Source organism: Pieris napi, chromosome 9 (assembly GCF_905475465.1).
Source record: "Pieris napi chromosome 9, ilPieNapi1.2, whole genome shotgun sequence".
Taxonomy (NCBI): Eukaryota; Metazoa; Arthropoda; class Insecta; order Lepidoptera; family Pieridae; genus Pieris; species Pieris napi.
Genome location: NC_062242.1, coordinates 6,914,647 through 6,937,222, shown reverse-complemented (window position 1 = coordinate 6,937,222; position 22,576 = coordinate 6,914,647). Strand labels below are relative to the sequence as shown.

The following is a 22,576-nucleotide window of genomic DNA, read 5'->3' as shown; positions in this document are numbered from 1 at the left end:
AATAAACAAATAAATTGTAATAAAATAACATTGCGGGTATAAATGGAGATGTAAGCCATCCTATCTTTTAAGTTAGATCAAACTACACACGGTGTGCAAATTTTATTGAAATTGGTTCGGTAGTTTAGGAGTCCATAGCGGACGTAATTTATATATATTAAGAAAGATAATAATAATATTGCTGATTGCAGAACCTGTGAATCGCTAGTTTTCAATAAGAAAAGAGCGCTTAGATAACCCTGCAATACGATCAAAAAGCAATTAAGAAATAAACTATTTTACGGCAAAACCGACCACTTCAACTTGTAATAAAGGTGATATTGGTATAAAATATATAATATCGACGAAACGGGATCGTGACTAGAAATCCACGTACTTTCGAAACTCGTTTGTTAAATCCTAGCCATTTTCAGAACGGGGTGTGTTGAGATGTAATAACGTTAGCATAAGCCCTGTAAAGCTAATGTACATTATCTTAATACCATGTATTATTTCTTGACGTGCCATCACTTATAATATGAAGTGAATGATTTTTGAGAGCGTGATACACAGCATCGACTTCACACACTGAAACATGTTTTTTCTGCCTAGAAATCATATAGAACTAGGACGTAAGTGCAATTTTAATTTGCTTAGGATGTAAAGTAAAGTAAAAGTAAAAAAAATCATTTAATCATGTAGGTAACATAATGTACTCTTATGACCTTTCAGTAAAGAAATACATATTAATACTTCTAATTTTACATTTACTGCCAGTTCTCAAATTAAGGGCGTAGAACGGAAGAGAATGTAGAGAGATGTATTATAACTGGCCGATAGCCAAACTAAGATAAATAAGACAATGTTGGAAATTATATGGCATCGTTTGCGGTAACAAAATAATAAACTTATTACTTTTTTATTTATTATTGACTAATTATTCCTTCTGCAATTATTAGTGAGCCTTCAGGTCACAAACTGGCCCTGAGCCTTTACTCTAACTTCCAATAGCGACAGCGATACCGATCCCGGAAATTTTGTATGTTCTCTAATAGCGCTGATCAACCTTGGGATCGCACGGTACAAAACCTGATTATTGAGATAGAGATCATTGTTGTTACCGCTATTGGAAGTTACAGAGTGAGCCCTTCATGAGGTCATGCGACATCGTCAGTATTGACGTCAAGCAGCTTTCCAGACCTTGTATGCAAGCGTAGAAGCCTTAATAATTCTCTCCTTAACCTCTTCTGACTTTTCGGATTTTATTCATGTCAGTTTAAATAAGGGTTTAAAAATCTCCACTATGTGCACCTGGTTTTACTGCAGTCATTGTTCAAACTCGCGGGAATAAGTGCTAGTTCGTAGCGATTAGCGTTTCAAATGCCAATTCAAGTTTGAGATACAATCCTGTCTATACCTATAAATACTCTTTCTAGCATCTAGCGCGGTATTGTTGGCTTGACAAGAAAATAATTTGTTTTTGAGGAAATTAGATCTTTGAAGTATTTTTTTGGTTAATATCTGATCTGATCTGTGAGTTTCATTAATGAATTACAACAATTCATTAAAAATAAGAAATCTCATTTAGTTCAAGTATTACGTAAGCTAAGATTTACTGCAATTTTACTGCAACCTACGCCTAGGTACAAAAATAAACTCTAAATGTTGTCTTAAAGTAAATATAGTATGGAATATCTCTTCTGGGGGAGTCATATGACCTGTAAACGACACTCGGCTTCCCACCCGTGGGTGAAAGCTTCCCACGGGTGCATAAAATTTGATCTTCTAGTGTAAAACTTGTATATTTATTAAAATGTAAAACTTGTATATTTATTAAAATGTAAAACTTGTATATTTATTAAAATGTAAAAATAGGAACAACTAACATGTGAATAATTCATACTTTTTATCACTATTATTACTCTTTATTCTCATGTTCAATTAAAATATTCAACCGAGTTATTTGTATACAAAGTTCAAATTTGAACTTTTAAATTTTCAATTAGTTAATTTGATAGCGCTATCAAAGAGCACAAAACTTATTACTACCAATTAGTAAATTATTATAACTAATTCTATGAGGAATCAGATTAATATATTATACGAAAATAATGTTTTGGTCAAACGCACTAACTCCACAGTTTTCCATAAGTGCTATAATAACGTAGTCTGACAGTATTATAAAATTGTGCTTAAACTAATACAACGTAATCTCACTAAGAGTGCCTACTGTTCATACCAGGTTTTGATCTGAATGCAAAGAAACCGGATCTCACAAGGACGTGTAACTTTCACAAGTTATTATGCAAGTGGATTAGTTTATATAACCAAACAATACGTGAAGAATTCGGCTGCGCATTGACATTGTAACGGACAGTTGACAGGTTGTTTGATAGATGACGTTAGTACCACAGATAAAAATGATGTTGCTCTCACGCAGTGACACCTAACGCTTTAGTCTTCAGATTGAAGTCATTTGATTCGTGATAAGAATTATCACTTTGACGCAAGCATTGGCAACGTGTCGTGATTAACGTAGAGGGATGAAAATTAGGGGTGTTATGTATTTTTTAATGCTGTAATAAAAAAATAAAAAATTTTTTTATCTAAAAATTAAAAAAAAAAAAATTGGGGTGACTACCCTTAACATTTAGGGGGATGAAAAATAGATGTTGTCCGATTCTCAGACATGCCCAATATGCACACAAAATTTCATGAAAATCGGTTAAACCGTTTCGAAGGAGTTTAACTACAAACACCGCGACACGAGAATTTTATATATTAGATGGGGTAAAACAGCGATATGTTTATTATATATTTTTAATGAAATATTGAAAAATGAATAGTAGTGTAGGTAAGTAAGTCTTTTTCATAGTTCGTTATAATATATTTTACTATGAACTACATACTATATTACTATCATGCATAAAATCTCACGGTTTATTTATTAAATCATTTATATTACTTCCACAAACTATTAATAAAGTGTAATAACTTTACGATAATATTAGAGCATTTGATCACTTCCTCAACTTTCTCTACAAACATAAAGAAAATTGTATACAAGAAGCAAGTAACACTAGATACAGACTAGTTATTCTTGTTTTAGCACCTTGTAGGATGTAATTGCGTGGAATTACCATAAATTTCTTACGGTCTTTTAAATGTCTGGAAACCATAGCTTCACATAATAATAATTGCCCAATCGTAGTTTTGCCCGCGGCGCAATAAGTAGATTTTCTCAGGGGAACGCTACGGGCATGTTTTGTCAGATAATCGTTAAATAAAATTCTATATTTATTTAGCTAGCTATTCCCCACAATGTCATTTGCTTTAAGCGTAATGACAGGTTATTCCTGAAATTTTGACCTAAACAATGTCCTAATATATTTTTTTAACATTAATATGGATTTATATATATTATTTGACATTATCTGACACCGGAGTTCTTTATACAATGTTTTTATTGTTTTTAAGTTTTAAAAATACATAGGAATAATTTTATACGACTCGATCAGTTGTGTCAGTGTTACTCTATGATCATTGATAATGTATATAAAATTTCATAGATTACAGAGTTCAGTTACCCGTAATAAAATATTAAAGCCATTTCCACGTATTTATATACGTAAAACTTTTGTATTATATAACAATAGATATTGTGATCTAAGAATGTTATAAGAAAAGATTCGTCTTCCTGCATGTTTCATATCACAAAGGACTGTTTGATGGGCGTTGACAAAAATAAACATATTTTAATAGAACATAAAATCCGATAGATCCTACGTACAATTATAAAAAAGAAGAATGTAGTATCAAGTGAAGTTCGATTGTGTCTTAGGTAATTCGTCGATCAAAATTGTACTTACACATAATGCAAAAAATCGCGTAGGAAATGGTATCCATTTCGATACGTCGTAAACAGATCATATTTGTCCCCAGTAATTGCTCATAAGTGGATCAGTCACGGCTCGTTTGACAGTTTGCTCGGAAGTTGAGATTTGATATGCTCTCTTTGGCACATATTGCGTAACTGGCGACCCGCCCCGGCATCACACCGGTCCGGAACAATACTAATAATATTAAATTAAAAACTGTTATACTCAAATTCTGAAACGGAACTTCATTTGTTAATTGTAACAACATTCATTCATTACTTTTATTTTAAATTCCGACAGAATTAGGTTATTTATGGTATATAGGTTGGTATATCGGTATATAGGTTTCCGACGAAATTAAATTATATTGAAACTAAAATATAAGACTAGGTGTGCAGTTCACCCCCGTTAATTCGGTCGTAAATATAATAAATATTTTTTGTATTCTTTACTGTAATTTGTCTTACATTCGCTGATAATTCTTTTCGTGAAAAAATTATAAATCTGTATGGAAGTAAAATAATTTATTGAATGAAGTCCTCTTAAGTTCTCTTTTTCTCCTCGTCCGGTCAGCTTACATATTATTAATTAACAATCACACTTATAACATTTTTGTGAAGATCGTTTATCACGTATCCAACATTAAATGTTGCTATTTTTATATTAAAATTTTTGTAATGCAAATATGCGTCTGCCTTTGTATCGTACAAAGGGAAATTCTTTATTAAAATTATATTGTTGGTACATGAGAAATAAATTTGAGAATAAAGAACTAAATAAGGCATAGGTCTTATTTATAAAACTATAAATAAATCAACACAAACGTTTGTCCTAAGTTCCACAAGAAAGCTCAGTGCTCAGCGCGACGCCTGTGGTATTGAGTTCGATTCCAAGTCGGTGCAAGTAGTAATTAATGTAGCTGTTTTCTACCTTGAGAGCAAAAAAGCTGGCTATATTACTCTTTACCTAAGGGCCGCCATAAAAGGATATTGAGAGGTCGACGGAGGCACTTACGTGGTGTGGCTATTTACTTTTTACAAGAATATGGCTTTATTGGATCTACCCGAAGTGGTCTAAGTGGTTATTGTTGACCCGGTTCTCTGACTTTCAATCTTCACAGACATAAAATGCATTTTAATCTCGAATAAAAAAAAAATCGACATTCTCTGGTAATACATTTTTTGCCAAAGCTTGTAAAAACATTACAAAAATCACCTTTTCGCCGACATTACCTCTGAATAAGGAAAATGTTTACCTAACAAAGGGCCATAAGATAAATATTCACTGATGTTCTGAAGGCCTTGAGCGACTAAAATATTTAACAAGTCTCGTACATGTAAAGTTATGCCCCATAAAACATGAGCTTAAAGCTTCCTTGTTAGTTAAAACATATATTGTATATGTATGCTGCTCAGGCTGTATAAAATTTTAACTGTGTAAGTTCCGAAGTATTTCAATTAAGGCTTTCCTAAGCGGATAACTTTAGAATAATAATTGATAAAACTCTATTGGCTGCAAAGAGACGTGGATTTTATATCTTAGTAGGTAGTTAGTAATTTATAACGTCATTTTTTATTATAACATCTCTCTGTAACAATTTAAATAAACAAGTATAATATTTTAGAAACATTGTTTCAAACTTAATATTTATTAATTATTTCGTTTGAGAATCGATATTTTATAATGACATAAGATTAAGTAAAAATTTATTAAATTCTTCGATAAAGCATAATTTATTTAATTACGAATTAAAATAATTAACATATTTTGGTAGATAGTAGTTGAATGGCATAGTTTTTTATGCCTATTTATAATCCTTGTGCAGACGAAAATACATAGATTTTTTATAACACCGTTCCCTTGTTCACAGGAAGAAAACATAGCACTTAGATTAATAAAGCAGCACGCAGACACAGAAGAACCTGAGAGCAGTCCGATATCACTCGAAGAGTATGGCACAGGCAGTACTGGAAAGTACTTCGATGAGGCAGGCTATGTCGCTGGGGGCGCAAAGGACAATGACCCCTACGTCAGGAACAGATTCAATCAGGTGGCTTCCGATGCGTTGCCTAGCAACCGAGGTGTGCCTGATACGAGAAATGCTATGTAAGTCGTGCTATTTTATAAAAAATTCTAAATTTTTATTTTAAAAAAAAATAGTGAGGCATAGGCTGGAATTAATTCTAAAAATAGAATGAAACCCTGTCATTGGGGCATAGTGTGATAGAAATAACACTCATAAGTACAAAATATGATAACGGTAAAGTAATTAGACTTCTATTCCTACCAAACAAATTCAAAAAGTTTGTACCTCATTATACTTTGGTATGTAGAATAACTAATCAGTGTATATTTACTATATCTTTTTTAGTTGCAATAATTCTCACTTATATAATTTACGTTCCCCGGTTTAAAAGTTTCAACCAAAAAACTACGTAAAAGCTAAAATATCTGTAAAAAATATAAAAAAATTTAACAACTTGAATGAGCGCAAAATAAGTCTTGGATAAAAAAAAACAAACAACAATTAGATAATAAAAGATTTGACTACATAAATTCTAAACATCTCTTATAAATACGTTACAGAAGGTTACAGTATAAAAGTTCGTTACAAGTTAACTGGGTTACTAAAAGTGGCATTTAATATCGATCGCGAGGACGTTACCTCTACAATGTAAAGGTCTTGTTCCAGTATAAGGGAATTTTTTGTTCTAAAAGTAGTAGAGTTGCGAATGACAACAGAGAAACTGTAATTTCACGAGTTTTTAACGTAATTTGGAGAGTAATTAAGAATAAAAAAAACGAACTAGTAAAGCTATACGCTAAGCTATAAGCTATACATTAATGTTTAAACACTATTTTTAAAGGGCACATAACTATTTCGAAAAACTATCAGTGAATCTAAAAAACTCTAAAAGGGACTTTATAATATCGATAATTTCAAACTAAAGCTAGATATTAGGCTAAACTTTGACTAACTGAATTTATATGATGTTTCTATGAAGAATATTGAGTATTATTGTTTCTAATATGATACATATTTTCAGGTGCCGACTGAAAAAATACGACGAAGAATTGCCTGAAACGAGCGTTATCATTACCTTTCATAATGAAGCGCGATCCACACTCCTACGAACCATTGTCAGGTATATACATATTACCAGAACTTGTACACAAATATTCTTTGCTTTTTCAATACGATTATTTAGCAACGTTTGTCAACACATAGACATAGAGTCGCCCATTACATTATCATTGATTTAGAAATTTAATTCAATGTTACTTAATGAAATTTTCGCCAGACTCAAACCCATTATCTGCTACACTATATTATTACTGTGTTTATTTTACTTTCAGTGTGTTAAATCGAAGCCCAGAACATCTAATTAAGGAAATAATTCTAGTCGACGACTTTAGTGATAACCGTAAGTTGACTTAAGTATATTTAGATTATGACGTTTTTTAAACCTATATATGTGCTGTGTCTAGTTATATATAACTATTGTAAGTTAGTACAGAGCAGTATCGCGTTTGTGCGAATCACGGAACCAACGAATTTATTGTTTTATTTGTGTAATCAACACTTGCTCGTATCATAGAGGAAAACTTCGTGAGGGAATGAATGCTCCCTCAAGTATTACGTAACGCAATTTTTGGAGATTATTGACAACCCTTCCCACATGTAACTCGCCGTAACGTTTTTCAGTACCCAAGTACAGTACTGTCACAAAAGGACCCCCCCCCCCCCTCTCAAAATACGCTTGAATGCTCCCTGAAGACCAAATAATGGACGGTGTGTTGCAGGCACAATGATGTCTAATAATCAAGTCAATAAAACAATTTGCTTCTTTGTGTTTGGACAAAAACGTAAAATGCAAAGATTAGGTAAACACGTATGCATAAAGGGACTTCCCTTTTGTAAAAATATACTTCACACTACATAAACAGATTATGCAACACTTGATTATACACAATTTGTTGAAACGATGTGTTTAAAAAGCAATTCTGTTTCACTTTGTGTGCATAAACTATTTGAATGTACCCAACGCTCAATTTAACGCAAAAATTTACATTTTTATTATTTAACAGCTTCTCAGTGAGTTTATGTAACACTAAATAATTGGATTCTTTATAAATAATCTTTATTTAAGTTTTGAATACATATTTTAATTAGAATATGTATTTTAGAATTAAAAAAATAGGAATATATAAAATTAGTAGCAATATGATAATTGCTTAAGTACATACGAAAACGATTGAAATGAACTGCAATATTTTGAAATTAATATTAAAATCTTAATATTCATAAAGGTAACTTAATGTACACAACATCAGTAAACAAAATGTATGATTCTAAATTTATTTACTGCCAGTTATCAAATCAAAGGCGTAAAAATGACTGACTGAAACTGATCTTGTAATAAACTCTCCGTCACTCTTTAAATCTAATGCAACCAGCACATGTTAAAGCAGTTAATTAGTGTAATTAAAAAATAAATAAGAAAAGCGATATCTATCAGCAAGGAGCTGTGAAATAGGATAATGCACTTACATTACTGTGGGAACAACACGCAAACACGTAATATCAATGTGTATAGAAACGCTAGCAACCCTAACAACTCAAATGTGATATAATCATTTATAGCCTTTTCGATATAATTCTGCCACCTTTTTAACCAATTATTTTAAACAAAACAATAGTTATCAAACATATTGTATGTAATCTTGTGAGAAAACATAAAATGTTGTAATATATAGATATTGCGAAATTCTCCGTTCAAAAAAATATAGTATTACGAATTCTATTTTCACATACATTGTATTTTGTACAATTGTATTCAAAGCCGCAATCTTACTCTACGTGTTACAACACCTAATTAGAATAGTTGCCTAGACTGGTTGGAAATGATAGTTAAACTATTAATTATCAAAGACTTTATAACTTGTATTATAATTCTTAGTATTTAACGACAGGAAAATATCATATTTTCCATTTTGTTGAATGATATAATTCTATGAGAAAGTTTAAAAATCCTTCGCGTTAATGTTAAGTTGTTATTTTAAAAGATTGCGCCATTTTATTCTTTAGCTGAAGACGGTGCTGCACTGAGAGCAATACGAAAAGTGCAAGTTATTAGAAACACAAAGAGAGAAGGTCTGATGAGATCTCGGGTCCGTGGTGCAGATGCAGCCACCGCACCGGTACTCACCTTTTTGGACTCACATGTGGAGTGCAACGTTCATTGGCTGGAGCCTCTGCTTAAGAGGATTAAAGAGGTAAAAAGTACTTTGAATAAAGTTTACTAAGGATGTAATTATTAACAGGTTAGAACGATGCAATGTGGAAGCGAGATCTCTATAATTTTACAATACTATGTCAATCTTTATGTACAAATATAACGTCAAATTCATACGCCAAAAATTTTAAATTTGGTAAAATCTAAAGGTTGCATGTTCTGTCTTGTCTTAAAAGGATTTTTTATTGCTATAATTTAATATACATATTATGTATAGAACATATTTTTTAGTTGTAGCAGTGATCGGAATGACAGTTATGTATACTTATTTTGTTAGATAAATAAGTAAGAGAAAATGCAGGATAATAAATAATAGACTATACTGGTGGTTATTTAATAAATTAGCGGCAACTGTTAAGCAACCAAAGGTCAATACTGTAGTCGATGTAACGCAATGTAGGCATTAGTACATTAAATTACGAACTTTAAACTTAAATCATTAGACATCCACATCTTGTTTAGTCAAATATACAAACATATTTTATGGCTTAGAAACTTTAAATTTAAATTCATTTTATATAAATCATCGTAAAATTACATGAATGCTGTTTTTTATTTGAACTAATTAATAAAGTTTCCTTCAAGTACAATTTTCTTTCTCCAGTATTTTATTTTTGAATATTTGAGCTAAAGAAGGATAACCTCCAGTAACGAAATTGTATGTTTGCCGCAATACTATGAGGGAACTATATTTCATATTGAATAGTTAACGTAAAAGTATTTTATATGTTTCCCTTACAAAACATCCTTAGCAGAGCTCTGTAGGGTATTTTTTTATATGTATTTGGGACTATATAAACAAAATATTGACGTAAAGTCACTGCTATTGTGAATATAAAACTAATTATATACACGTTGAAAATAAATTATCATGGCTATTATAATTCCAAGAAGAGTAAAAATTATAAAAAAATATTCTCGCAAAAACCATAGTATTTTCACTTATACTATATATTTTGCTATAAGACCATGCAATACATATGGAAAAGACACTTGAGAACTTTATTATACTTTAACGACCAGAAGGGGCAGGTGTCATCCTTAGTAGTTCTCATATTAGTGTGACGTATATAGGTCAAGTCCATAAAGCCCGGCTCTCTTTAATGACATATAACGACAAAAGTCTTATATAATCAATGTAGAGACGGTAAACATAAACAAAGGTGGTATTGATATTATAACTCCAACTGTGAATCAACTTAATTAACGTTTTATATAAAAACCGACTTAAATCTAATATATAAAATTCTCGTGTCGCGGTGTTTGTAGTTAAACTCCTCCGAAACGGCTTCACCGATTCTCATGAAATTTTTTGTGCATATTGGGTATGTCTGAGAATCGGACAACATCTATTTTTAATCCCCAAAAAAAAAAGTTAAGAGTAGTCCACCCCTTTTTTTAATTTTTAGATTATTTTTTTTATGATACAGCATTAAAAATACATACAACCCTAATTTTCACCCCTCTACGATCAACCCCTATTTTTTATTATAAACGATATACATGGCAAAACGACGTTTGCCGGATCAGCTAGTCTTTATATAAAAGTAGAATACGCTCGTTGATCCTGATTGATTTTTTTCTACAAACCTAAAGAGCGTTAGAAACTTTTGACAGTTGACTAACATGGAAAATTAATGATAATTCTGTAAATAAACGATACGAACAATATAAAATCTGTACTAAGAAGATTCTATCAACTTGGCCAATACTAGTCTCTAGTTAATAGCAGTAATAAAGTTAAATGCAACAGCTCCTATTTGATTACCATTTAATGGAACTAAAAACATGTGATGATTTGCGAATGCTTCTAGAAGAATATTTCATAAGCGACAGGTATTTGTTAAGCTAAAGTCAGACCTTGACATTACGATACACATCACGTCGTCTTCGACGCATGCTTCCATATTCATTAATGATAATGATCGAATAAAATAGAGCGTTGTATTGGTATTTGTCATTTGGTATGTGGTTTTTTACAATTTCTAGACGTGGGAATCATCGCTTTAGAAAAAAAAATCTAGAGCTGTCGTTCTAAACATTTTAAATTTTAATTTCTTAATAAACTTTCCCCGACCCACAAATAATTTTTATGAAAACAAAAGAAGGCTATATACATGTCGAAGCAATGGCGTTACTGTAAGCTGCTGTTGTTATTCTATGCCAATAGGCTCATACTTAATGAGCTCAGTTCGATCGAGCGGTCATCAAAGTAGACGATAAAGTCGAAATGAAACGGCTGATGCCAACCAGCCGTCAGCATTTCTACTAATTTATCTGCAGGTCCTGTTTTTCTTAATATTCTGGTCGTGCTTTCCAGTCATTGTTCTAGTTCTCGTTTGCTGCATTGTCAACAATCAGTTCTTGTGTCTGCCTTTCTGTCGTTAGACGTCTATATTAATATTATGTTATAATTCATTATCAGTTAGTCTTTGACTTCCTACCTTTCTTTTTCCACGTGTAATTCTTGACCTTCCTGTGCCATTATTTAGGTACAGCTCTTGTTCCTTAACTCGTTGACTCTTGGCTCAATAGTCTTGTCCTACTTATTGTCTAATCTATTTCCCCATTCATTCATAAAGTTATAAACTGGAATATTAAAACTGTCTATAACTTGGATAATAAAAGCCACGTTGCGTGTAACCCAAAAGTCCTCTATTAAATTCCCGGCTAAAAAATATTACGGTTTGACAGGCACGCAAGGTACACTTGACTTTAAAAATAGTGCAGAATGGGACATGAGATCAAACATTTATTCTATTAAATACTTTTTCTTATCAAACTTATTAATCGACTATAAAGTGCTCAGACACAATAAACTACGTTCTAAAATCTAAATTACTATGTTGTAAGCAAATCCCACATAAAATACTTACAATATTATTACCACATACTTTTGTGAAGTTTATTTGAAATAAATTCAACATTTTGTAGTCGAAGAGATTGTTCTTTTGTTATACGCAATGGTAATAAATCTAAACTCGTAAATCTATCAAATTGTATCTGACTCGATCAGTGTTTATGAAACAAACGATATTAGATTTTTAATTAATTTTTATTTTACGTCTTTTCATGCAAATAAAGATACATAAAAACTATTCAAGTTAAATATTGTAATTAAGAAGAATGTATAGCTTCTATAGCTATAGCTTTTATTTCAGTTAGAGCTCAGTGATTCCTGGGAAAACAGTTTTGATTGGCTGTAAAAAATTTAAATAACCCTGAAATAACGTTCAACCAAACTCGATTTCTTAAATAAGCCGTAAATAATATCAAGTTACAATTAAATAAGGACAGAAAATTGGTGTGAAATAAATTTGTTACGGTAATATGAAATCGTCTTTGAGACATTTAAATAGAACGTATAAAATTTCCAAGATGTACCATCTCGACCACTGCAATATTGCAAAACCGATTTACTTTGAAAGTAAGTTGCTTCATGTACGATATACCGCATTACTTTTTATCAAGTTCAAGCTACAGGCGAACAGCGATCTATCGGATTACGAAACCCTTAATACGCATTTTGCATTTATTTTCCCAACTAAGAACAGTTTTTATTGGAAAATGCAGTTGTTGTTTTTAGTATTTTTCTTTAATTGTTATTTATGTTTCCCTCCATTTAAACCTTCCCTGATCTTCCACAAATATTTCAAGATCATAATTAGCCAAATCGGTCCAGCCGTTCTCGAGTTTTAGCGAGACTAACGAACAGCAATTCATTTTTATATATATACAATTAAAGGTTCAGTTGTCTTACTATAAAATGTAAAACGGAACGATGGTTACCAAATTCAGTTAAGCTAATTTGAATAGACAAATCAGGAAGTTCCCGCTAAATCTCGTGCCTTATTCCATACAGTAGTTACTCAAGCGCGGTGAGCGGAAGATGCAGGTTGCGCAAGTTAGATCATCTGTATCCCTTCACCCCCTGGTATTGCGAAGTCCACTCATTGTTTCCAACGTAATCATGCGACCTCACTGGAAGGTTCTAGACTTCCTGTAATACTCGTTACTTATCTGATGTTAGGAATTTGAAAGCACGTCAGAACAAATGCGAATTCCGGTATTCTTAACTTTAATCATTAGACTCCAAGTATCGCAATACCGGATACTAAGAGGTTAAGGTTCTTAAATATTTTTTTACACTTTGTCATCCAAAAGGTAGAACAAAATACCGTATACAGCAAAAAAATACGTAATCGTAATGACTACAATATAACTTTTTTGTGTATTTAATACTGACTTCTTTACGATTCAAAGCGATTTCAACTAAGCTTCTGGGTTTTTATATCGAGTTTTTTCAATTACATAGGTAACATACTGATTTTCAGAGGGATCTCGATTCATTTCACACAAAAAAGGTATGCTGTTTTGGTAGAACTCAACGTCCATTTTTGTTAATTATTAGTTTTTGGTAATATTAGCTAATTTTGTTTACAATAACTTAATCACAATCATGTAATCGGTGATAATCACGGCTATAGTTAATTTTCTACGTGAAATTGGAATCAACGGTTTGGTCAGCAGGCCATAACAATTTTATAAGTAGCATAAATTACCTTATAACCTTACGACATCTTTAATCAAAATTACAATTAGACTCGCATCTGTAACCCAATCTTCTAATTTCAAGAAGCCTTACGCATTAATTTAGAATTTCAAAACACCTCCGTTAAACTAAATCTTCTTGCATTGAGATAAGAGCTAGAATCGCGTGTAAAGATCAAAATGAATTTAACCATGTCATTACGGAACGAGTAGGATCCGGTTTGGACCGTGACATTCGCGTAATACGACTGTAGACCTTGACATATGACATAAAACTCTTCATTCAGTTAGTGTCAACCTGACCTTGTAAATGGTGGTTACTGATCTTTGACAGCTGAAAAAGAAAACTAAGACCTTACCTTAGACTAGAAAGTATGTTTATAAAGAAACTAGCGGACCGGACAGACGTTGTCCTGCATGATATTTCAAGCGATTAGGATATTAAACAAAGTATGAAAGTACCGACTGCAGCCCTGCGATTCTGTAACTCACTTTTCGAACCCACACAGCGGTTTTCGCATCGGCGGTCGCTCTCAGATCAGTCGTGAAGCAGTCATTTTATGATTTGGCATTCTAATAAACAATAAACTACAAGCTCCCACCTTTTCAGAATGCCAAATCATAAAATGACTGCTTCACGACTGATCTGAGAGCGACCGCCGATGCGAAAACCGCTGTGTGAGTTCGAAAAGTGAGTTACAGAATCGCAGGGCTGCGCCACCTTTCCGGCTGATTTGTGAATCTAAACCAACCAGCCTCCACCCAAACGCATAAAAAAAAACATTCACATCGGTCTAGCCGTTTAAGAGGAGTTCAGTGACATACACACGTACAGTAGACATATATATATATGTAAGCTATCCTATCTTGTTAGTTAGATCAAACTGCACACGGTGTGCAAATTTGATTGAAATCGGTAAAGTAGTTTAGGAGTCCATAACGGACAAACAACGTGACGCGTAATTTATATATATTAAGATTAATTTACGTTACCTAACAAATTCAATCATTAACTTTGTTTTATTAAATTTCATTGTTCAAATGGACAAATTTCAAATGGTTAAACTTTAGTTCAGATCACTTTTACTGCATACGTTTCAGTCAGTGAAGAGTTGAGGAAAATAATTAGTCTAACCATTAATAATATAAGTTATAAAAAATGTATGTCTGTTTACGCCGCGCTTATTTTACATACTAAATACATTTGCACAATGCTACAAAATAAATGTTAATTGTGTATTTTTAGGCTTTAAATAAGTACAGAAATGACCTTCACTTTCACACCGCACATAGCGCTCATCTAAAAACCGATATATTGGCCAAGGCCCACTAATTTCATCTTAAATTAAATATTAATATAAACGTAACGTTATGTTAATTTGTCTTATAAGGTAGACGTGTCACGGTCAAGCTATGATGTAATATCCATCGGCACGTCATTTATTCGAAGACAGTCCATTAAAAAAGGCACAGAATTGCGTACAGTTAACTTAAAATGCGCTTATTACAAGCTCCAGTAATCAGTGTTGGCTGCCGTGAACCACTGTCTATGTGCCTATTCAACATACGGTGAAGGAAAACATCGTGAGGAAACCTGCCCATAAAAGTCGACGGTGTGTCAGTCACAGATGGCTGATCACCTATTTGTTTATTAAGAAAAAAATTGTGGCTTATGTTGCACCTACTATAGGCTCAATGGCTCCATCAATATACATTGGTGTCTAATTAATCTAACCAACTCTCACACTCAAATTACCACACTCAAATGATAAGTTGTACCTGAACTAGCTGTAGCTTTACGAACCTTATTTATACTAAATCAAGACAATTTCCGATATAACTAATACAAAACCGCATTTAAATCCGTGCCCATATATGCTTCTTGTCCGTCTAAGCTGGAAGTGAGACTTGTATGGAACGGAGACAGGTGTCAAAGGGTCTCAAGTACGACCAGTTTCTCTACACATCTCATTTTAATCAATTCCAACATTGCTTGAAATATCTTGTTTAATTCCCACAAACCTAGAGGTCGGTAATAAAGGGTATCCGCAAACGATAGACACCCATTTTATCAATGAAAAGGTTTTTGTTATTAACAATAGTAATAACTTGACACTATCCGAATTCCTGTTTAATATTCGTATTTATAAGGAATACTAATTATGCATACTACCCACATTATTGCACAGCATATGCATTGTGATATGACTAATTTTATCACTTCTATCTCCTACGTTTTCCGGTAAACCTCTGCGAAATTTCACGTCACTTATTATGTTTTATGTTTTAAATTCGTACGTGAGCTGCGTGTTTACAATTATAAAATATTCGGATAAAAACTAATTATTACAAACTTACTTTTTTGCTGCAGAAAAGGAATCTCCTGTTATATCGTCAATCAAAAATTACATATTTATTATTTCTGGTTTCTGGATCAGAAAACTTATCACTGAATAAGGATTACTCAAAAAAGTAGAGTTAGTTATAAAATTACTATTACTTAAATACATTCTACATATCTCCTTTTTAGTGATGCTTTGTACGGTATAAATATTTTAACTTCTTTGAAAATGTACGCTTAATACATACCAAGTATAATTCCAATAAATGCATGATAATAATTCCATATTTCAACATTTCCAGGATCCAACGCGGGTAGTGTGCCCAGTTATAGACGTGATCAGCATGGATACGTTCCAGTACATTGGTGCGTCGGCGGACTTACGCGGCGGCTTCGATTGGAACTTGGTATTCAAGGTGAGCCTGTGCAATCTAATAGGCTACTTTCGGAATGTATACTTAATGAAGGTCCAATTGCCCGGAAAAAAAACAAAAACAATATCACCAAAAGTGATACTATTTCGAGAAATAATTATAATCTTAAAAATGTATAGGACATTTGGCCTTCGATTTCGTTGATAATTTTTCATGGTTTCCTCACGGGGTTTTTCTTCGCCGTGAGAGCAAGTAGTCATTGTGCACATAAAATCCATTACTGCATAACCGGCCTTCAAACGCATGATCTCGAGGTTGAGAATCGCACAACGAACCAGTAGACTTATTGCTCTTTGCTCATTTTATAAGGGAAATAGTATTTTACATTTGGTTGCTAAATAAATATGTTCATCGAGAATGTTAGTGCGTCCTATTTCACCATGCCTCTTGCTGATAGAGGACAAAGCTTCGTTTTTAATTTATTTTATTATTATTAATTAACTATTAATTACATAACATGTCATGTGGAACATGGTGTAATGATTGCAACTCCTTACAAACATTGTTAAAACAAAAAACTTGGCGATTAAAAAGAGTGGCGGAGAGTTTATTGACAGTTCTTCTCTTCCGTTCTACGCCCCTAATTTGATAACAATGACTGCCGTAAAATTATAAGCATTTAATATGTATTTCTTTTTGACGTTTATAATTGTACATTGTGTTACCTAAATTAATAAATGACTTTGATTTGATTTGCTTTTGCTTACCGCTAAAATCGATGTGATAAAATATATGTCATTATTAATTCACCTAGATCGAATGTCATTTGAGAAATATTAGATGGACCGAATAACCTTGAACTTCACTGAAGCGAATGAATATTAAAATTTCCATTTTATGGCTTGGAATTAAGATTTGATTTTTTAGAACATTTTTTACTATCACATGAAGCAAAACATCGTTATGATTAGGTTTTCCTGTATGTGTACAAATCATAGTCCTCTTCACAATCCTCTTAGGAAATCAAACATTAAACAAATGTAATCAAAAAGAACACAGAATTCTGATTCTTCTGCAACTGCGTCGTTTATCGATGATATTGTTACAGTATTTTTTAATATATTTCAGTGGGAGTATCTATCGCATGCTGAACGAAGTGGCCGCTTAAGTGACCCAACCCAAGTGATCCGAACGCCCATGATCGCTGGGGGTCTTTTCAGTATGGACCGGGCATATTTCAACAAACTCGGCAAATACGATATGAGGATGGACGTCTGGGGAGGAGAGAATCTTGAAATCTCTTTCAGGTAAACTATCCGCTAGTTAAAGTAATTGCCATTAGCACGTTGCAAATAATTTTACAAGAATTCATAGCAACTAAAAGTCTTGCCAACAAATGTTATAGCATAGAGACGGGCTGATCTTAGGCCGATGTCACAGGGTAGGTTCAGCTTAGAATTCCGTATTATTATTATTATTATTATGTATATAAACACACTAGCAGCATTATAAGCTGATGCGCGTGTATTTTGAGATTTGGAGAAACTATCCAATCTATTTTTAAAGGAGTTCAGAGATGGTGCACCGGTAATGGTGGTGGTGGTATGCCCACAACTTATTGGATGTAATATGCGGGATTCATATTTTTAAGTCTATGTCTTGATTCTGAATCTTAGAACCAGTCTCGACTCTAAATGCGAGCGAAGGGCGAGAGGTGGGCAATCTATACTTATCAGAGTGTATTTTATTTTTAAACAGAGTTTGCCTAAGCACGAGGTACAGCTTTCACATCGCAACAGCCATTTAATCACATTTCTTATTTACAAAGTAAATAAACCATTAAATCGTGAAAATAATTACAGAGTTTTGCAGTAACTTATGTTGTTCAAGTTAGTTTACTTCGACTTTATTGGGGAAGTTTTGAAGTGAACTCAGCCTTTTAATATACCCCGTTTGAAAATTGTTTTGAAGTAGTGAAAATTTTAAAAATGACATTGTATTGTAACCGATTTTAATTCACCATATCGTTATTATTAATAATGACATAATAATACTGTTACGAAAACGGGGTCAAATGAATAATTTCTTGATTTTTCTAAACTTAGAGACATTTTCAGCAAGCTTAATTGCGTTTTTTTTTAATTTTACACTTACCAGAAAATTAGAATTTACATAAAGCTATCCCCGTTTTCAGGAGTGAAAACAAATGAAATACAGCGTTAAATACAATAGCGCCTACCAAAAATCGCATTTTACCTCTTCAAAACAATTTGTACGCCTGTCCGAATTTATTTTGTGAATAATTTTGCTGTATTCATTTTAAAATAAATGAACGATGATGATTCGCATTTTCGGTAATGCTTCGGATTTTATAAAAAAATTGTGTAATCAAAATACAAATAGTATATATACTTTATACTTTGTTGATATGGAGCTTTCTGTTTTCACGTTAGGAAACTTATTATCATATTCCAGAGTATGGCAATGTGGTGGTTCCCTAGAGATAGTCCCATGCTCTCGCGTGGGACATGTCTTCAGGAAACGCCATCCGTACACATTCCCTGGGGGATCTGGAGCTGTCTTTGCGAGGAACACCAGGAGAGCTGCTGAGGTGTGGATGGATGATTATAAGGAACTATACTATCGCTCACAACCACTTGCTAAACAAGTTGATTTTGGAGAGTAAGTAATATTTAAAGCTCTTGTTATAATTATGTATTTTTTGAAGACGAGTTGTAAAATCTAAAAGACTGGTTTATTTACTACGCTTGGAGACTAAACATTTATATTGTTATTTAAAAGTTCAAGTCCAAGGATTGAATTAAAAAACCTAAGAAAAGAAATTATTAAGATAAATTGTTATCTTACAACCTACTTGTGTATCAACCTAGACCGGTTATACAGCTGTTCATAGCCACTTCCTATTACAAAACTATTTTTAATACCTTATATAATTCCAGCATTTCCGAACGGAAATCTCTAAGAGAAAAGTTACACTGCAAACCGTTCCGTTGGTACCTCGAACATGTCTATCCAGAGCTCCAGGTGCCCGCGTTCGCTGGAGGATATCGCACGATACGGCAGGGGAACAGGTGTCTGGACACTATGGGTCACCTCGTTGATGGCACCTTGGGTAAGTGATTGCCTAGATGAAATGAAATCAAAAGACCGACGTTGACCTTTGCTTACTGTCGCTTTGTAACATCCCAGCTTAGCTTTAAAAACGTAAAATCCTGCTTATTATTGAAATATATAAGATATTTAATAATTTATTTTATTATATTTATAATTAATTATAATAATTAATATTTATATTATAATTATTAAAGTATTAGAAGATTACCGATTAGAGGCTCAATTTTAGTCAAAGCTATAAATCTTAAACGTATGATAAAATTTCAATTTCCTGAACTCTTGATTTTCCTACCAACAGTGGTAAAAGTAAAAAAGGGTGCGTGTACTTATGTACGCGCGTAAGAAGTTATACTTCTTTGGCATTATTAAAAATAGTTTTTGATTGCATGCAACTAATTAATTACAATTAAATAATCAAAGACTGGAAAAGGAGTCATTATAGTCAATAAAGTTCAGTTTACATTTGAAAAATTAAATAAATAAATATTTGTTATTATTCTCTTACATTGAGTGTAACATACATTCTATTATTATTCGAATGTTCATCTTCCGTGGGCAACTTCATTCTGTTAATTTTGTGTCACGGTGCGCGCGCATCGTAAAATTTCACTCTCATCAATTTTTCATAACGCGCCCAAAGAAGTATAACTACAAAAAAATATATACTTGAAATAAGTCTGTTTGATTCCAAATTTTTTAATGTTCAATTCTCTAAACGCTATTTTCAGGTCTGTACCCCTGCCACAACTCAGGCGGGAACCAAGAGTGGTTATACGACAACGGCCTAATCCGACATCACACGCTCTGTATATCGCTTTCTGATGATAGAGTGACAGCAGTTCTCGCTCCTTGCGACCAATCTGATGACTCTCAGCTTTGGAAGATCAAGGGATCAATGATAAGGCATTCAAAGCTAGACGCATGTCTGGACTCGGATAGACCTTCCTTATACTTAACTAAATGTGATAGAAGTAAATCCAGTCAACTCTTTAACTATTGATGGTTGAAAAAAAAGTTATTGCTGATAAGGGGGTTATTATAATCTTTAACAGCCTCACCATGGTTCCACTAGACTTTACATTTATGACAGTAATTATATCCATGAAATGGCGACGCTAGCGCTTGGCAAAGAGATGAGAGAACACAAATTTTAATTAATTAATTGATACATAACAGGAAATTTTTATATAATAACCCCTAGTATCTTAACATGGGATTCAAGCGTTTATATGCTTAAAGTATATCTGATGATTTAGTATGTACGCTTAGAAGTCTTTGCCTTTTATTGTTTTCTTCACGTAGCTGAGTTATTTTTGTGTATAATATATAAACTTATAAACTGCCTTCTTCAAAGATATTCGTAGTAGTCGTTAATGGCATCACTCATACATATTTATAAGTCGGACTAGTATCTAGAAATTGATATTAATCTCTTAACACCAAAACTATGATTAATATTAGCGAAGTGCACTTCTTCATCAATCATATCACAAAGTTCAGAGTATCTAGCATTGTCTAGTGCCATAGACATGTTTGACTTTACATTAATGCAGCCCTATTTCGACAGAATCAATTATATTCTAACATTAAATAATTAAGTTTGTGGCATTGTGAACATCTACTAGTCGTCATTCTGTTACATCTGATTACATCTTTAGATTTCCAGAATAACACACATTAGACAAACATAATAAGGAAGAGAACAATAAAATACGAATCCTACGCATAAAGACCATATAGTAGAAATGATTTAATAATATAATTAGCAATCTCAATTAGACATTCCAATTGATAAGACTATAGTTTTAAGTTCACAGATCATCACTGTACATTTATACATTGTATTATACACATTCACAATACATAAGTTACCAATGTAAATAATGTGCCGGGATTGTGGAATGGAAAATGAGTAGGTTTAGAGAGGTTTAAGAAAAGCTGTTTGTGTAAATATCTTTATAAGAATTTTGTTGCAATTATTTTTTATTAAAATAGTTTATTTTTAAACCTCCTATGTTATATTAGACGTGTATTTACACTTAATTCACTGCTGCTTGAAAATTAACTTCAAAGTTTGTTAAAGAATGTTTAATTTAATCTCAATTAAATAAAAAATCGTTTTATAAGCTTTGTGTGTCGCAATAAAGTGATATTTGTAACATATATTTCTTTATACGTTTCGAAGATATTATAAGTTTATTTTCTGTTATTTAAATTTAAGATAAGTTTTTATTTTTATAAAATTTTATTCACATAGTTTTACGCTAAACCGTCCTGTTAATTATTTGAAATCTCATTATAATATAATTTTTAATCACTGCCATTTCAAAAATATATATTTTTCTTATAATTTAATGCCTTCTGTAAACCTCTGAAATATAAGAATATTATTTCGTTATCTATAACTACAATAATCTTATGACTAGAGTAACAATAATAGTTCATATAAGATTATAGCAATTTGTGAAATATAACTTGAGGAAATAGATTTAATAGATAAAGCAAATTGTTAATTTTAATTTCAATCGTCATTTTTGTCGAAGCGAGATAAAAATATCAATGTGTAATAAATATAATTGTTTTATTTCCGAATACAATTTTTACTTTAAAAAACATACCTATTGTTGCCAATTTACTGGTTATCACATTGATACTCTATACATTTGTGTTACTATTTTCTATCTCTATTGATTTAGGACATTTAATCATATATATATATATATAGTATATAATCCACACTTACCTAGTAACTATGCTTTAAATTCTATATGTGAAATCTTTGTAAAATAAAATCGAGGCAGATTGTGATGTCTGATTGTTTTAATTTGTGTGAGATTTTTATAATAACCACAATAAAAAAAACATTGGCATATTGCTAGTCAAGATTTATGTTTATTGTTTTTCTAAATTTGTTCAACATGAAGTGTGATTTTATTTTAGTGAGAAAATTGTTTATTATAAAGAATATTAATTTACTACCTATAGTTTTATTTATACAAACTCCCAGACGTTTGACATTGA

At 32.2% G+C, this 22,576-nt stretch overlaps 1 protein-coding gene and 1 long non-coding RNA gene across 2 annotated transcripts in view; one reads left to right on the top strand and one right to left on the bottom strand.

Annotated features, from left to right (window-relative positions):
- The window catches only part of LOC125052261 (polypeptide N-acetylgalactosaminyltransferase 2-like), a 39,665-nt gene extending 17,523 nt beyond the window's left edge, over positions 1 to 22,142 (top strand). Inside the window, exons 2-10 of the mRNA XM_047652981.1 lie at positions 5,728 to 5,963; positions 6,905 to 7,003; positions 7,215 to 7,282; positions 8,947 to 9,134; positions 16,349 to 16,462; positions 17,549 to 17,727; positions 18,896 to 19,102; positions 19,381 to 19,553; positions 20,284 to 22,142. Of these exons, the coding sequence (XP_047508937.1) occupies positions 5,728 to 5,963; positions 6,905 to 7,003; positions 7,215 to 7,282; positions 8,947 to 9,134; positions 16,349 to 16,462; positions 17,549 to 17,727; positions 18,896 to 19,102; positions 19,381 to 19,553; positions 20,284 to 20,555 (1,536 nt within the window). The 3' untranslated portion in view covers positions 20,556 to 22,142. The remainder of the gene's footprint in view (positions 1 to 5,727; positions 5,964 to 6,904; positions 7,004 to 7,214; positions 7,283 to 8,946; positions 9,135 to 16,348; positions 16,463 to 17,548; positions 17,728 to 18,895; positions 19,103 to 19,380; positions 19,554 to 20,283) is intronic.
- On the bottom strand, positions 5,572 to 16,407 carry LOC125052262. The gene is made up of 2 exons (XR_007117428.1): positions 16,295 to 16,407; positions 5,572 to 5,944 (listed from the first exon to the last, which is right to left on the bottom strand). It is a non-coding gene; the product is annotated as an uncharacterized LOC125052262 (long non-coding RNA).
- Positions 22,143 to 22,576: the final 434 nt, after the last annotated feature.